The sequence below is a fragment of the Narcine bancroftii genome, chromosome 1 (genome assembly GCF_036971445.1).
Source record: "Narcine bancroftii isolate sNarBan1 chromosome 1, sNarBan1.hap1, whole genome shotgun sequence".
NCBI lineage: Eukaryota > Metazoa > Chordata > Chondrichthyes > Torpediniformes > Narcinidae > Narcine > Narcine bancroftii.
In genome coordinates this window covers 381087600-381103932 of record NC_091469.1, presented here as the reverse complement: position 1 = coordinate 381103932, position 16333 = coordinate 381087600, and the positions used below count along the sequence as shown (strand labels likewise).

Below are 16333 nucleotides of genomic sequence, written 5' to 3'. Positions count from 1 at the left end.
GACTCTCATTGCCAACATCTGTCTGCAATCTGAAACTCCTCTCCTCACTGTAAACTGCAATGAATACTTGCATCATCAGAAAACTTCCTGATATTCTCCCTAAATTCATGTCTAAATCTAAATCATTAATTACAGCCTTCTGGTCTCAAACACACCCATACCCTTTGATCTGAGCACTTGGCTCCTTGATTCCTACCATAGGGATCAGTCATCACCAGGATTCAGTCATCAGGTAGCAACTGCTAGATAAACAGGTATCAGTTGTTGGTTTCAGTTATGAGGTATCAGCCACCAGGTATCACGAACTGACAGATGTCAGTAACTACATTTCAGTCACCAAGTATCTGTCACCAGGCATGGATAGCTAGGTTTCAGACATTAGATATTAGTCACCAGCTATTTGTCCCCAGGTATAGTTCACTTTCAGGTATCATTCTCTAGGTTTCAATCATGAAGCATTGACCACTAGATATTGGGAATATCGTTCAGTTTAGTTTAGTGCACCAACAACAGCCTCCCACTCAATGTCACCAGGAAGGGAAAACCAGAGGTGGATCATACAGTGATCATTGAGGGATTGGAGGTGGATAGGGTGAGTAAATTTAAGTTTTTGGGAGTCACTATCTTGGAGGACCTTTCCTGGACCCAACACACTAATGTCATTGAGAAAAAAGCATGTCAGCACTTCCTCAGGAGTTTGCGGAGGTTTGGTGTGACACCGGAAACCCTGGCAAATTTCTACAGATATGTGTTGGAAAGTGTGCTGACTGGCTGCATCGCGGTCTGGAATGGGAACACCAATACCCCGAATGTAAAGCCCTGCAAAAGGTAATGGACACAACCAAGGTCATCACTGATAAAGCCCTCCCCACCATTGAGAACATGTCGAGGGAAAGCTGCAATTGGAGAGCAGCAGGAATCATCAAGGATCCACATCACCCAGCACATGCTCTGTTTTTCCTGCTTTTGCTATCAGAAAAGGGCCACAAGACTCTCAACCAGGTTCACCCCTACATTAGACTCACCAACCAGGGACTCTTTGGTCTGTCTCTGTATTGCCCAGTCATTTTGTTTACATTTCTTTATTTATTCACATGAGTATGTCCAGGTGGGGGTTTTTTTTGCTCTTTCAGTAAGTGGTAATTCTGAAATCTTCTTTTGGGTTTGAGGGAATATTTGTTGCTGCGCTTCCGGAATCGGCCTCTTTAAACCAAGGTGGGGCGGGACCAAAGGGAAGAAGGCGGGGCCGCAAAAGGGGCGGGGCCGCAAAAGGGGGCGTGCCTGGTGCCGGCAGCCTGGCGCACGCAGGTTTGCAAGTTTGCCTTTGTGGTGGGTGCGAACCCTGGAATCCTCCTGTGCTGTCGCTGTCTGCCCCGATGGAATAAGACCGCCCGAGAGCGACCTGCTGCCTCCCCTCGATACACCGCCTCCGACTGCATGTCGGGGGACCCGAGCGCCGGGGCAGGCGCCCCGGGCTCCGCCGCCGCCCGCCGGCGGCTCACGGCGCCCTGGCCGGCCGGCGATGTCCAGCACCGGCTGCTGCTGCTCAGCTGCCTTCCCGCCTTGCTGCTTGGGCTCAGCCGGAGCTCCGATGTCTTCTTCAGCTCTGAGCCCAGAACGGTGTGCGCTAACCGCAGCCGCGGGGTCGACTCCCCGAGCCGACCAAATACTCTCTCGCCATCTGAAAACGCCAGCGGTCTCGCCGAATGCCAGTGCAGTCATTGGGACTTCAGCCTCGACACTGGCATGGTCCGGAACATCGTCACTCAGGTGGGGTGATGGGTCGGGTGGGCGTAGGGAAAAAGCAGAGGAGGGGGAGAGAGAGGAGGAGGGGGAGAGAGAGGAGGAGGGGAGAGAGAGGAGGAGGGGAGAGAGGAGGGAGGGGGAGAGAGAGGAGGAGGGGGAGGAGAGAGGAGGAGGGGGAGAGAGAGGAGGAGGGGGAGAGAGAGGAGGAGGGGGAGAGAGAGGAGGAGGGGGAGAGAGAGGAGGAGGGGGAGAGAGAGGAGGAGGGGGAGAGAGAGGAGGAGGGGGAGAGAGAGGAGGAGGGGGAGAGAGAGGAGGAGGGGGAGAGAGAGGAGGAGGGGGAGAGAGAGGAGGAGGGGGAGAGAGAGGAGGAGGGGGAGGAGGAGGGGGAGAGAGAGGAGGAGGGGGAGAGAGAGGAGGAGGGGGAGAGAGAGGAGGAGGGGAGAGAGAGGAGGAGGGGGAGAGAGAGGAGGAGGGGGAGGAGAGAGGAGGAGGGGGAGAGAGAGGAGGAGGGGGAGAGAGAGGAGGAGGGGGAGAGAGAGGAGGAGGGGAGAGAGAGGAGGAGGGGAGAGAGAGGAGGAGGAGGGAGAGAGAGGAGGAGGGGAGAGAGAGGAGGAGGGGGAGAGAGAGGAGGAGGGGGAGAGAGAGGAGGAGGGGGAGAGAGGGAGGAGGGGAGAGAGAGGAGGAGGGGGAGAGAGAGGAGGAGGGGGAGAGAGAGGAGGAGGGGGAGAGAGAGGAGGAGGGGGAGAGAGAGGAGGAGGGGACGAGAGAGGAGGAGGGGGAGAGAGAGGAGGAGGGGGAGAGAGAGGAGGAGGGGGAGAGAGAGGAGGAGGGGGAGAGAGAGGAGGAGGGGGAGAGAGAGGAGGAGGGGGAGAGAGAGGAGGAGGGGGAGAGAGAGGAGGAGGGGGAGAGAGAGGAGGAGGGGGAGAGAGAGGAGGAGGGGGAGAGAGAGGAGGAGGGGGGAGAGAGAGGAGGAGGGGGAGAGAGAGGAGGAGGGGGAGAGAGAGGAGGAGGGGGAGAGAGAGGAGGAGGGGAGAGAGAGGAGGAGGGGGAGAAGAGGAGGAGGGGGAGAGAGAGGGAGGAGGGGAGAGAGAGGAGGAGGGGAGATGAGAGGAGGAGGGGGGAGAGAGAGGAGGAGGGGGAGAGAGAGGAGGAGGGGGAGAGAGAGAGGAGGGGAGAGAGAGGAGGAGGGGGAGAGAGAGGAGGAGGGGGAGAGAGAGGAGGAGGGGGGAGAGAGAGGAGGAGGGGGAGAGGAGAGGAGGAGGGGGAGAGAGAGGAGGAGGGGGAGAGAGAGGAGGAGGGGGGAGAGAGAGGAGGAGGGGAGAGAGAGGGAGGAGGGGGAGAGAGAGGAGGAGGGGGAGAGAGAGGAGGAGGGGGAGAGAGAGGAGGAGGGGGAGAGAGAGGTGGAGGGGGAGAGAGAGGAGAGGGGGAGAGAAGTTAGGGGTGTGGGAAAGATGGTGTGGGGGTGAGAGGGAAGATGGTAGGAAAGAAGGGATGGTGGAAAGGTGTTGGTGAGAGGTTCCCAGATGGTTCTTTTCATTGTGGATCTCAAAGGTTATGAAGAATTCCCCTTTTAACCTTGCTGCTGTCTAGCTATCTAATTTTTTGAAAAGATTTTTAAAAGAGATTTTTTTTTCCCAATTATTTGTAGGACTTGCTTGGGAACGTTGGGGATGGTGATGTGCTTGACTGTTTCTTTGAACTGTCTTTATGTACAGTTTAATGAAGGTTCAGTGAAGTCATTCTCAAGTAGTATAACCATGGCAAATCTGGAACTTGGAGCAGGGAGATTGGTAACAGAGAGAGGGGAAGAGAATAGAGTTGAGAAGAAAAAATATTTTTATTTGAACGATAGAACAATGTCAAAAGGCCAAATAGCTTAATTCTGCTCTGATGGGAGAGAATTGCATCAAATATTCTTATTATATTGATTCTTTTAAAATTCTGGAAGATGGTGTGTTCTGAATTTTGCAGAGCCAAGGCCATTATTAAAAAAAAATTCTTGTAGGCTATTAGTATGCCATTTGAAACCTGTTCAAAAAAAAATGTCTCTAAGTGATCAGTCCAGTTGTTTCAAGTCAGAGTCTCAATGACTAGGATTTCTCAAGTGTTCTTCAGTCTGGGGGGCTTTGTATTTAGCAAAGTACTTTTTGAAGTTTTAACTCTGTTGGAATGAAGGAACAATGCAGCCACTTTGTCCAGAATTGGCTCCCACCAGCAGTAATCCCACAGTGAACAGGAAATCTGTTTTCTAGTATTAAAATTGAAAGTTAAATGTTTGCCACACCTGTTCAACTAAATAAAGCAGTTCAAAGCAAACATCCAGCAATGCTGGATAACAAAGATTTTTCTTTCTGAACACCTTTGGGTGTACTTTATGGATTTTGGGCTGCTGATCACGAAAATCTCTGAAACATTTACTTATCACATTCTGTTTTTTAGATGTAGCCTATTTTTGTGATTTCCTGTCATATTTTAAGTTACTTCAAGCATACAAAACCATAAAGTGCTACATGTCATTGAAAATTCATTTTCTGCATTCACACATCGACATCTTCTATGCTGATCTTCGTGCCGACAGCGACGAACTTGGTGAAAGGTTTCACCAGAATATAGCAACCATGGAAAAATGGTATCAGGGCAACTGGAATCCTTCAATGCTAGCTGACTATTGTTGGACACTGACATGAGAGGCATCAAATGCTGAGTACAAACAAAATCAGTGGCAAAACATTTTTAGATCATTTGAACTAACTCAATGTGCCAATATCATTATGCATTTAAACATGCTAAATTCAATAAAAGGTTAATTTAATGTTTTTTTTAACTTCCCATGTGATATAGCAAATCTGAAATTATCTCTATGTTCAGCGTGAAGTTGTCTATCATATTCTCCGGTTTTTCTTTAGGAAGTAAATCTTTTGAAAAAATTGTCCAATGTTATCAGTCATGCTGTTATTTCCACATTTTCTTTCATTTGGAAAGGAGGCCCTTCAGAGCATCTGCCCCTCAAATGAATCCTAATCCTCTACTAATATTACCTTTCATTTATTTTCCTCATGTTCCTGTGAACTCACTCCTGAAATTCTACTCGCCTGCCCACTGGGATCAATTTGCATTGATCTGTCCACCTCAGATGTGCACTTTGGGGTAAATGAGGAAACTGGAATGCCGAGAGCAAGCCCACAGAGAGAGTGTGCAAACTACATATGAATGGTGAGCTCGGGTGAGGACTGGTCCTGGATTATTGGAGCTGTGAGACAGCAGCTCTACCATTTGAACCAAAGTGCCACACACTGAGACCTGTGAAGCTTCCCCTTATGAGAATAAGCTTTTGTTTATGAAGTGTACCTTTTGAAATGTTAATATAGTGACAACATTGAAAGAATAGGCTATCAATGATTTGAATCCTTATGGTTGCATTTTCCAGTGCCCAGTCCTTCCCTGAAATCACAACGAACTTTCTTTAAATTTCTCTCTGAATAAAATACAACTTTACTAACCTGTGCAACATTACAACAGCAATGTAGTCCTCACAGTGGGGTTTTTTTTATTCACAGCTCTACATTCCAGGAAGTTATTCCCAATTTCCTGTAATGCAGTCTGTGTAAGAAGATCAGAACCGGAATAAGGACTCATTCCCATTCTGACATTTTACCTCCTCGACCTCTAGTTATTTTCACGGATCTCCTGTGATCAATCTGAACTGACTGCAGGTGATCCATGAATAACGGGCTAATGAACAGGATGTCCAGCCTCCTTAAATTCTGCACTTCAGATATTCTGTCTAAACTCATGGTGTGATACAGATTTTTGGGGTTTTGGTTGTTCCTGTGTGAGCGGCCACTCCTGGAAGGTAGGGAGACACTTCAGAATGGAAAAATCACGCAAGTTCTGTTTTTTTAAAAAAAAAACTTTTGCCTGCACTCTGATTGTTATTGCCTTTTGTCCGTGACTCTCCCCCCCCCCCCCCCCCCCCAGATGCATGTTCTGACAAAGATTTTGACTCTAGTCTGTTCTCTCTCAGGGAAATGCATCAAGAAAAGGGATTGCTCTGGGATTTGGCAGAGGCTCGATTTGCCAAAAAGCTAAATTCTTTGTGTGTGTGTCAGTGCCTGAGATCGTGTTAGTGATGTTGGTGTGAGTCTTGTTGGTGCTTGAGAATGGATAATGCAGGAAGATGAGGAGAGGGTTGCAGAAGGAAAATTGTTTGCAGCTCATGGTGAAAGATCTTGGCTCAGGATTAATTTGGTGTCCTTTCAAAGACTTGGTCTGTTCGTGATGGGTCAATTTCCCTCATCCTTGGTATTGATTCCATGCAATGCAAGATCCTGTTCAATCACAAGGGCTATATTTAATTCTTGGAACTAAAGCTTTGGGCTGCATAAAATAAAATAAATAATACCAAGCTGAAACTTAAAGCTGTGAGTAAATACACAAAAGAGCTGGAGAAAATCTACAGGACCATAGCATCTGAAGGAGGCAACGTTTTGAGCCTGAGCACTTCGTCGGGACTTCATTGCCTCCTCATGTCTCCTGCAATAATTAAATGTTTATTAAAATAGAAAAAGCACATACAATGCACTAGAATATAGGCCAAAGGCCCAAGTGCATTTCATAGACAAATGTTATAAAAGGCAGTCAATATAAAAATTCATTTTAAAAAGTTAACTTAAAAACTTGACAGCATGAACTATTTTAACATTACAACAACTGGGAATAGTGCAACCTTTTGCCATGGCTTGATTTTTTTTGGATTAATTTACTTTGTATTAACATATCTATACTTTGTATCAACATATTATTTGAAATAAAAATGTGCAAATTTTAATTGAAGAAATTTACAAAACCTTGTTAACTTTGTAACAGATATTTCAAATGCTCCAGAATATATTGAAAAAATCTAAAGCAATAATTTGAAATCAATTTCTGGACAGGTCATTTTTCATACACTCCTATCATTTCCAGTTACACTGCCCAAAGCTGCTCTCAAACATTGACCAGTTCAACAAGCAAAAATTTAAAAATAGCTTTTCATTGCAAATTTGAACAAATCTAGCCAATTTGAAGAGGAGCCAGAAATGGAAATAACAATATTCAGCAATCCTAATTATAATCTTCTTTTCTCAGTCTTTCAAAACCAAAACAGGAATGGCACTGGATAAATAGCAAAGCAACTGTTTGTTGGGTTCCTCAGTCTTGCTAATTTAGTAAGATTCCCCACAGATTTAACAAGATGTACACAACACTGGAAAAAAAAACCCAAAAATGTCCTAGTGATTGTGACAGCCAATATCTGCTTAATTTGGCAAAAAAGCAATTTAAATTGTTGTTCATCTCTAATTAAATAGTAGATGTAATTTTGGCATCTCCATTCTAAAGCTTGTGAATAATGATTACTGTGGAATATCCCAAATTATTTCACTTCTTCAAAGCCATAAAATTTTAAATAACAGTAAATTAAATACAGAGACCAAGAAAAACCTTTAATTAGTTTTTTACATTTGACTATCAAGATTTCCCAATCATCCTGATCCTGAATATTTTTTTTCACAACTTTATTTATTCGTTCAACAAGGTAAAAAATGTACATATTGTGAACAATAATTTTTAAAAAAATATATATAAAAAGAAGAGAAACCCCACGCCCAGCTCTCTTTAGGAGAGCCAAAGAGAAAAAAAACCTGAAATATATTTACCAAAATCTAATCAGGATAAATTTAAATGTAAATATTCTGAATATAAAGACCACTTATTAAGAAAAAAGAATAGTTATCATGTAAAACATGTGTGATTTTTTTTTCCATTACCAAACAAGTTTTCATCTCATTATGCCATCTATTAATATCAATCACATTAGCATTTTTCCATGTACTTGCTCTACATTTTTTGCTACAGATAAAGCTAAATATACAAAAGCAATCTGAAATTTGTCTAATCCCAAATCTTTCAAAGGCTTCAATATTGCCGGGTCTAGAAGTATTTTGATCTTATACAAATGTTCCAAAAACAATTGAATTGCTTTCCAAAAAGATTGTATATGTACATATAACCAAACAGCATGAAAAAAAAAGTTCCAACCAAATTACCACATCTAAAACAAGAATCTGATTCAATAAAACCATATTTTTAAAAAACTTTTCAGGTGTTAAATACAATTGATGTAAAAAATTGTAATTAACCATTGCATAACGAACATTTATCAATCTAGTAACACAATCATGACAGATATCTAACCAGTCATCCTCAGAAAAAGTAAGGTTAATATCCTTTTCCCATTTAATCTTAGATCTATCCCATCTCTTTTTTTCCATACTCTCCTGTGATATTTGGTACATCAATGAAATGTATCCCTTCTTTGGTACAATCACAAGAAAAGATTAAAATTTAGTAAATTTAGGTAACGTCGTATCTCTACCATATATTTGTTTTACTAAGGATCGAAGTTGATAATAAACGAATAAAGAATTCTCATTAATACCAAAATCTTCTCCCATTTGATTAAAGGATAAAAATTTACCTTCTTTAAAACAATCCCCCAAGTTTTTTATACCTTTAGATTTCCAATGTAATAAACATTGATTATACATTGAAAAAGGAATAAGTTGATTATTATATAACAGTGTTAAAGTCAATAATTTACCTTTGAATCTATCATTCTAATTTTCCTCATCCATAACTTCATTAAATGTTTTAGTATAGGCACATTATATTGTTGTAATTGAGCTGCCTCATAATAATTTTGAAAATGTGGTAAACGTAATTCTCCTAATGCATATTTCCAAGTTAACTTATTCAAAGCTACTCTCGGAAATTTACTCTTCCATAAAAATTTCCTAACCATTTTATTTAAATCTTGAAAAAAATTCTTATTAAGTAAACACGGAATTGACTGAAACAAATATTGTATACGTGGAAAGATATTCATTTTAATTGTATTTATTCTTCCAATTAAATTTATAGGAAGATCCTTCCACTTAATCAAATCTGCTTTGATCTTTTTCATTAACGGTACATAATTTATATAAAGATTGATAATCAACATCCACATTTATGCCCAAATATTTAATTCGATCAGTCCACTTCAAATTAATAATATACTTATAAACTGAATAATCTCCTTCACCTATCGGTAAAATTTCACTTTTTTCCCAGTTAACTTTATATCCAGACAAAGATCCATATTGTGTTAAACATTCCTTCAAGTGTAAAAGTGACTGAGCTGGGTTTGTTAAATGCACCAGTACATCGTCAGCAAATAGATTAATTTTATACTCCTCATCTAAAACTCTCATACCTTGTATCTGTGTATTTTGTCGTATCAGCTGTGCTAAAGGTTCAATTGCTAATGCAAAAAAAGCTGGAGAAAAAGGACAACCTTGTCGAGTTGAACGAGCTAATTTAAAAGGTTCCGACATCTGACCATTTGTCAATACCCTGGCTATTGGTTTATTATATAAAGCTTTAATCCAACCAATAAAAGAAGGACCAAACTTAAATTTCTCTAAAACTTGAAATATAAAGTTCCACTCAACTCTATCAAAACCCTTTTCTGCATCGAGAGATATCACCATCGGATGGTGATATTTATTAATCAAACTAATCACTCGAAGAATATTATCTGAAAAGTATCTATTCTTTATGAAACCTGTTTGATCAACATGTATCAACTTGGGTAAAATTTTAGCCAATCAATTCGCTAATACTTTAGCTATTATTTTATAGTCTACATTTAACAAAGAAATTGGTCTATATGAAGACACCTTCAACGGATCTCTATCCTTCTTAGGAATTAGAGTAATTAAGGCACTAGAGCATGATTCAGGTAAATCATAATGTTCATTAATCTGTTCTACCACATCTCCAAACACTAGATAAATCATCATAAAATGCCTTATAAAATTCAACTGAAAACCCGTCATCACCAGGTGATTTTCTATTCGGCATTTCCAACATAGCCAATTTAATTTCTAAATCAGTAAAAGGAGCCTCCAGCTCCAATATATCTTCTCCTAGTACCGGTAATTTCAACGTCGATAAGAAAGAGTGATTCGAACTGCTCTCCAATTTTTCCTCAGAAGTATATAATTTCTTATAAAATGAATTAAACTCGTCATTAATCTTACGAGGTTTGTAAGTAACAGTCAAATTTTGTCTGACTGCATTAATAACCCTTGATACCTGTTCTTTCTTTAACTGCCATGCAAGTACCTTGTGCGCTTTCTCACCCCATTCATAATACCGTTGATTAGATCTATTAACCAAGCATTCATTGATAAGATTGCAACGTATTGTATTTCAATTTCAATCTAGACAACTCTATCTTCTGATTTTTTGTCACATCTCTCTGAAATTCCTTTTCTAATTCATCAATCTGTTTCTCTAATTCAAGGCTCTCTGTCAAATAATTCCTTTTACCCTTAGAGGTATAACTAATTATTTGACCTCTCAAGTAAGCTTTCATAGCATCCCACAATATAAATTTACTCTGAACGGACTTAACATTTTCTTCCAAAAAGAAATTGATTTGTTTTTTAAAAAAATTCAATAAATGCCGCTTTTTTTAAACAACATCATATTGAATCTCCAACGAGAAGCTGCACAAATTTATTCAGAACTCTCATAAGTAAAATACAACTAGGAATGATCTGAAATTGCCCTACTTTTATATTCTGCTTGCACTATTTTCCCCTGTAAATGTGCTGATACTAAAAAAAAATCAAATCTAGAAAAAGATTCATGTCTAAATGAATAAAAAGAGAAATCCTTCTCTGTTGGGTTAAGGCATCACCAAATGTCCACTAAATTAAAATCTTTCATCAAAGCTCGAATTTGAATTGCCATTTTGGATTTTTTAACATTTTTTGGAAATTTATCTAATAAAAGTTCCAAAGCACAATTAAAATCTCCTCCAACCAGAACTTTTCATGAGCTTGTCCCAGAAGCAAAAATGCATCCGAAATAAATGCTTCATCATCCATATTTGGTGCATAAATGTTGAGTAAAGTCCAAAATTCATTAAAAATCTTACAATTCAATTTAAGAATATGTCCTGCATTCATTTCCATTGATTGTAATTCAAAAGATAAATTTTTATGTATCAAAATTGCTACTCCTTTAGCTTTAGAGTTAAATGAAGACAAAAAAACGTCTAACCCAGTCCTTCTTCAATTTCATACTTTCTTTTTCATTCAAATGTGTCTCCTGTAAAAAAGCAATATCAATTTTCATCTTTTTGATATGCCAAAACTCGCTTACACTTGTACCAAAAATAATCACAAAATTAATAATAACAAAGAGAAAAAAAATTATATAGGACCCTCAAATTAAAATATATAGGCCCGCCAAATAAAAATAATATTCGTTAATAAGAAAAAAGAAAAACAACAAAAAAAAACTACCAAAAGGTAGTAACTCCCTTAAAAAAAACTGGGTGTGGATTACCCACTTGTGACTGATGACTAACAAAGAAATTAGTGCAATCCCCTCCTCCCTAGCCAGCCAATCAAAAATATTAACATATTACAAAAAAAATCAGCCTTGAGATTCCAGTCCAGATGGTGAAGTCATTTCAAGTGTAGGGGAACTCTTTCCATTCCCATTCTTTCCACTTCTGCCATTTTTCCCATATCCAAGACAGTCAGATTTTCTTTTAGGAGATAATGGTGGACTTCTTCTTTGTCCTCTGACATCTGGTAACGAATTAGCAAAAACCATTGCTTCATGCTCACTCTCAAAGAATTGAGACTAATAGTTTCCATAAAACACAGCAGGGTAATGAAAAGCAAATTTGTAACCTTTATGCCATAAAACTGGATTAAATTCACATTGGCGTCTGATGACATCTTGACTCAAATCAGGGTAGAAGAAAACTCTACTATTCTGAACCATCATTGGAGCTTGCCTTTGTCTTGCATTTTGAACTGCAAGTTGAAGAATTGTCTCTCTATCTAAACAGTTCAAACAACAAACTCACAGCTCTTGGAGGTTGACCAGGTAAGGGTGTTCTTCTTAAAGCTCAATGTGCTCTTTCCAATACCAATCCATCAGGAAAAGACTTTTCCCCTAACATCTGGGGAATCCAATTTAAAAAAATTTGACAGAATCTTGATCTTCTAGACCTTCTGGCAAACCCACAATTTTCACGTTATTTCTTCTGCTTTGATTTTCCAAAAAGTTTCTTTTTGTTAACTCTATTTCCTGGTCTCCTAAATCTTTAACTGATTTTTCCACCTTTACTATTGTTTCTGTGTTGGGTTGTACCTGTTGTTTACATTCAGAAAAGGAAGCTTCAAATTTTTTAAAGTTTTCCCAATTTTCTTTAGCTTCTGCCTTAACCACAGTTAGGCCTGAACTTGTATCAGTATTCATTTGAACCAGCTGGTTCAATTGACCAATAATAACATCCAAATAAGAAGCAATACCTTCAAACATCATATAAACAGGCTGAAGTGCAGTTTGAAATGCAGAATCCAGTTCTGTAATTTGTAACTCACTTTCTTCCAGCTTTTCTTCCATTTCCTGTGCAGTGGTAGAGTAAGTTAAGTCCTCTTCTAGTTGTACTTCAAAAGGCAGCATTCTAGTCATTTTGCTGTGAGTTTGGACACCCAACGACAACCTCCCGACTTCCTCAGGGGGTCGTTGCTGCCCTTCCCCCCCGCAAACCATTTTTTCATAAAATTACCGAGTCCTCCATAATTAAAGGCACTACCCAAGCCCACAGTCGCTATAGACTGCGTGTCTACCATCACAGTCCTCTTCTTCTGCGCTCCTGTCTCTTCCAACGGGGTTATTCTTTGTAACAAGCATCCAGGCTCGTGCCCGATTTCTCGGGAGCGCGCTCCTTCCTCGGCAAAATGGGTTGAACCAGTGCCATCTTGAGACTGGTGAGTTGCTGTTACCTTAACTTTTGTCCCCACCGGCGATTGTTGAAGCTTGGGAATCGCTGAAAATGGATCCGAGGCTGTTTCAAGTCGTTTAGGCCCCAATTCTTCTGCACTTCAAAACTGTATTTTCTTTTGTAACTGAGACTTAGTTTTTTTTTTACATTAGTAGCCATAATGGCTCACCAAAATATCAAACTAAAAATTAGTTTAAAAATTATGAGATTCTTTCTGTGGGCCAGGCAGAATTTCTAATTGCTGGTAAATGTAAACTGTACTTGAAGAAACAACTTTAAACAAACTGTGCAAGTACAGAAATATAAATATACAGTAATAAATAATGAGCAAACAAGTCCTTAAATATCTTTGAATGAGTGTTGTTTAGGAGTTTAATAGTTGAAGGGTAGCAACTGTTCCTGAATCTGGAGGTATGAGTCCTGTGGCACCTATTCCTCTTTCCTGATGGCAGCAGCAAGTTCAGAGCATGGCTTAAGTGGTGAGCGTCTTTGGTAATCTGTGCTGTTTTCTGACAGCAACATTCCATGTAGATGTTCTTGATGGTGGGAAGAGTTTTGCTTGTGATATACTGGCTTTGTCCACAATCTTTTCCAGAACTTTTTGCTCAGAAGTACTGGTGCCCCAATAAATATGACTTGTCAAATAAGACTTTCCTCTGTTTCTTTAAGATAAGATCTTTATTGAAGGTCAAATTAGGTCCATCCATGACCTTACCGATGTACAGTGATGTAGAAGCCCTAATTTGAAAGGGAAACACAGGAAGTTCATCTCAGCAATATATTTCTTACTCCCAGTGGAAGGCCCTAAATTGGGCTTTCACAAATCAAGGCAAAGGTGGGAGTCAGACCTAGGAACAATGATTGATGAGTGGTGTTGGTCCGACCTGTGTCGGAATAGCATGACTGCAAATATTAATGCACGGTATAGGCTGGTGCAGTATAACTTTCTCCACCAGCTATATTTGACACCACAAAATTGAATAAGGCTAAACCAGAAATTTCAGACCAATGGTTTAGATGTGGTATGGCAGCAGGAATCTTTGTGCACATAATCTGAACGTGTACCAAGGTGAGACCTTTCTGAGTCGAACTAGGCCAAGCCCTAGAAAAAGATCATAGATAAAGAATTCCCACAGGGCCCAGAGTTGTTTCAGTTGGGAAATATGATGGACACAAGGCTTAAGTTGAAGGTGTTCAAATTCCAAATCCAATTTGTAATGATTGCATTGGCAGTGGCTAGAAAGTGCATAGCAGTTACCTGGAAATCTGACTCTCACTTGGGCATTGAGTGCTGGACTAACATTTAGCTAAAAATTTGGCAACTATATTTAAATTTTATAGGAGCACAGTTATAGTGTGAATCCGTGTGCTCGCTGCCCTGCCTTTCCCATCTATCCTCCTACTGGTGTTGGGGGGGGGGGGTGGAATGTCCTCATTCCAGCCCCAATCAAGTGAAGTCAAAAAAAATGTCACAGCCGAGATGCTAGCTGTCAGGCCGTGACAAATCCCTCATGTGTTCCCTACTTTTGTTGTGGGTATCTTGAATGTTGTGCGTAATTAGTCTGTTGAGCATGAGGAGGGGGGAAAATGCCTCAGACTTGATGGAGGGTTTTGCATCGAGGAAGTAGAGGCGCTGATATACTTCATGATGGTGTTACTATGGTCCAGGAAAGGTCCTCCGAAATAGTGACCCCCCAGAAAGCTACAAATTCTAGACCTCTGTACCCCTCTTTGTAATTGGATCCTTGACCTCATTGGAAGACCACAGTCAGTACGAATTGGGAGCAATGTCTCCTCCTCACTGATTATCAACTTAGGCACACCCCATGGGTGCATGCTTAGCCCACTTCTCTACTCATTATACACGCATGACTGTGTGGCCAGGAACAATTCTAATGCTATTTGCAAGTTTGCCAATGACACCACAGTTGTCAGCAGAATCACAAATGGTAATGAGGAAATGTCCAGGAGGGAGATAGATCAGCTCGTTGAGTGGTGTCACAACAACAACCTTGTGCTCAACATTAACAAAACCAAGGAGATGATTGTGAACTTCAGTCAGAAGTCGGGGGAACATGACCCAGTCTTCATCGAGGGCTCAGTGGTGGAGAGGGTCAAGAACTTCAAATTCTTGGGTGTCACCATCTCTGAGGATTTGTCCTGGAGTCTGTGTTGATATAATCTCATAGAAGGCCCACCAGCAGCTACACTTTGTGAGGTGCTTGAGGAGATTCGGTAGGTCACCGAAGACTCTCGAAACTTCAACAAGCATTCTGGCTTGTTGCATCGCTCCCTGGTATGGAGACGCCAAATCTCAGGACAAGGAAAAACTCCAGAGGGTGGCTAACTCCGTCTGTAGACACCAGACTCCACTCCATCAAGGACATCTACATCTTAAAAAAACAGCCTCTATCCTCAAAGACCCCCACCACCCAGGTCACGTCTTCTTCACTCTGCTACCATTGGGAAGGGGGTACATGAGCCTAAAAATAAGCACTCAGCAGTACAAGGACAGTTTAGTCCCCACTGCCATCAGATTTCTGAATAATCAATGAACAAAAGACACTGCCTTACTTTTCATGCTCTATTTATTTTGTTATAAGATGGTTTATAATATAAATGTCTGCACTGTGATTCTGCCTTCAAAACTGAATTTCGTGAAATGTTCATGACAGTGGATTCTGATTAAAGTTACTCAAACTCACAAGTTTTTCCTTGTCCTGAGATTGGGCGTCTCCATACAAGGCAGTGATGCAACCAGCCAGAATGCTTCCCATGGTTCAACTGTGATGTCAATGATCACTTGATTGAATACTTGTTTTTGTTCCCTCAAGTCAACTCAGTTTCTTGGTCGGTGACATTGAGTGAGTGATTATTGTTAATACCCCACTTGATGTCCCTTTTGTAGAAATGATAGTATGAACTGGTCATGCCCTTTTGTACCAAGCTCCACAATCATAGTTGTAAAGTGAGTAGAACAGGGAGTTGCTCCAGTACTGATGAAGATTTTGGAGGAGATGTTTTGCCAATCTGCTCTTCTTGGGGTCTGGAAGTGAAGAAATCCAGGATCAAATTGAGGTCCAGGCTTTGGAGTTTGGGCTGATGGTGTTGAATGCCAAACTGTAGTCAATAAAGAGAATCCTGATGTTGTCCAGGGTTTGTGAAGAGCCAGTGAGACAGCATCTGCTTTAGACCTTTTGCTGCAGTGGGCAAATTGGAGCAGATCCATGTTGCTGCTCAGACAGGAGCAACTTCAACACCAGCCTCTCAAAGCACTTCATCACTGTGGATGAGAGTGCCACTGGTTGATAGTCATTTAGGCAGGTTGCCACGCTCTTCTTGGGCACCGGCACATTTGAGGCCTATTTGAAATAGATGGGTTCCATCCTGTCGAAGTGAGAGGCTGAAGATATCCAGCTGTTCGCAGGTTTTCAGTACCAGGCCAGTTACTTGGCCTGATACTTCCCTTCAAATCACTCTGCTGAAGGCAGTCTGTACATCATCTTTGGAGAATGACAGTAGAGGATCTTTTGGAGATATTTGGAGTGTACAATGGTTCCTCCTTGTTCTGGTGGTCAAATCAGGCATAGAGCTCATCTGGGAATGAAGCTTTGCTGTTCCCAAATGCCCCACATTTGGATTTGCAGCAGCATCCTGTCACAGCTGTCAGGCACCATTGTTATAATATCC

At 41.0% G+C, this 16333-nt stretch overlaps 1 protein-coding gene across 1 annotated transcript in view; it reads left to right on the top strand.

The window, feature by feature from the left end:
- The first annotated feature begins 1284 nt into the window (after positions 1–1284).
- The window catches only part of LOC138751322 (solute carrier family 22 member 23-like), a 129609-nt gene continuing 114560 nt past the window's right edge, over positions 1285–16333 (top strand). Inside the window, exon 1 of the mRNA XM_069913480.1 lies at positions 1285–1770. Within this exon, the coding sequence (XP_069769581.1) occupies positions 1438–1770 (333 nt within the window). The 5' untranslated portion in view covers positions 1285–1437. The remainder of the gene's footprint in view (positions 1771–16333) is intronic.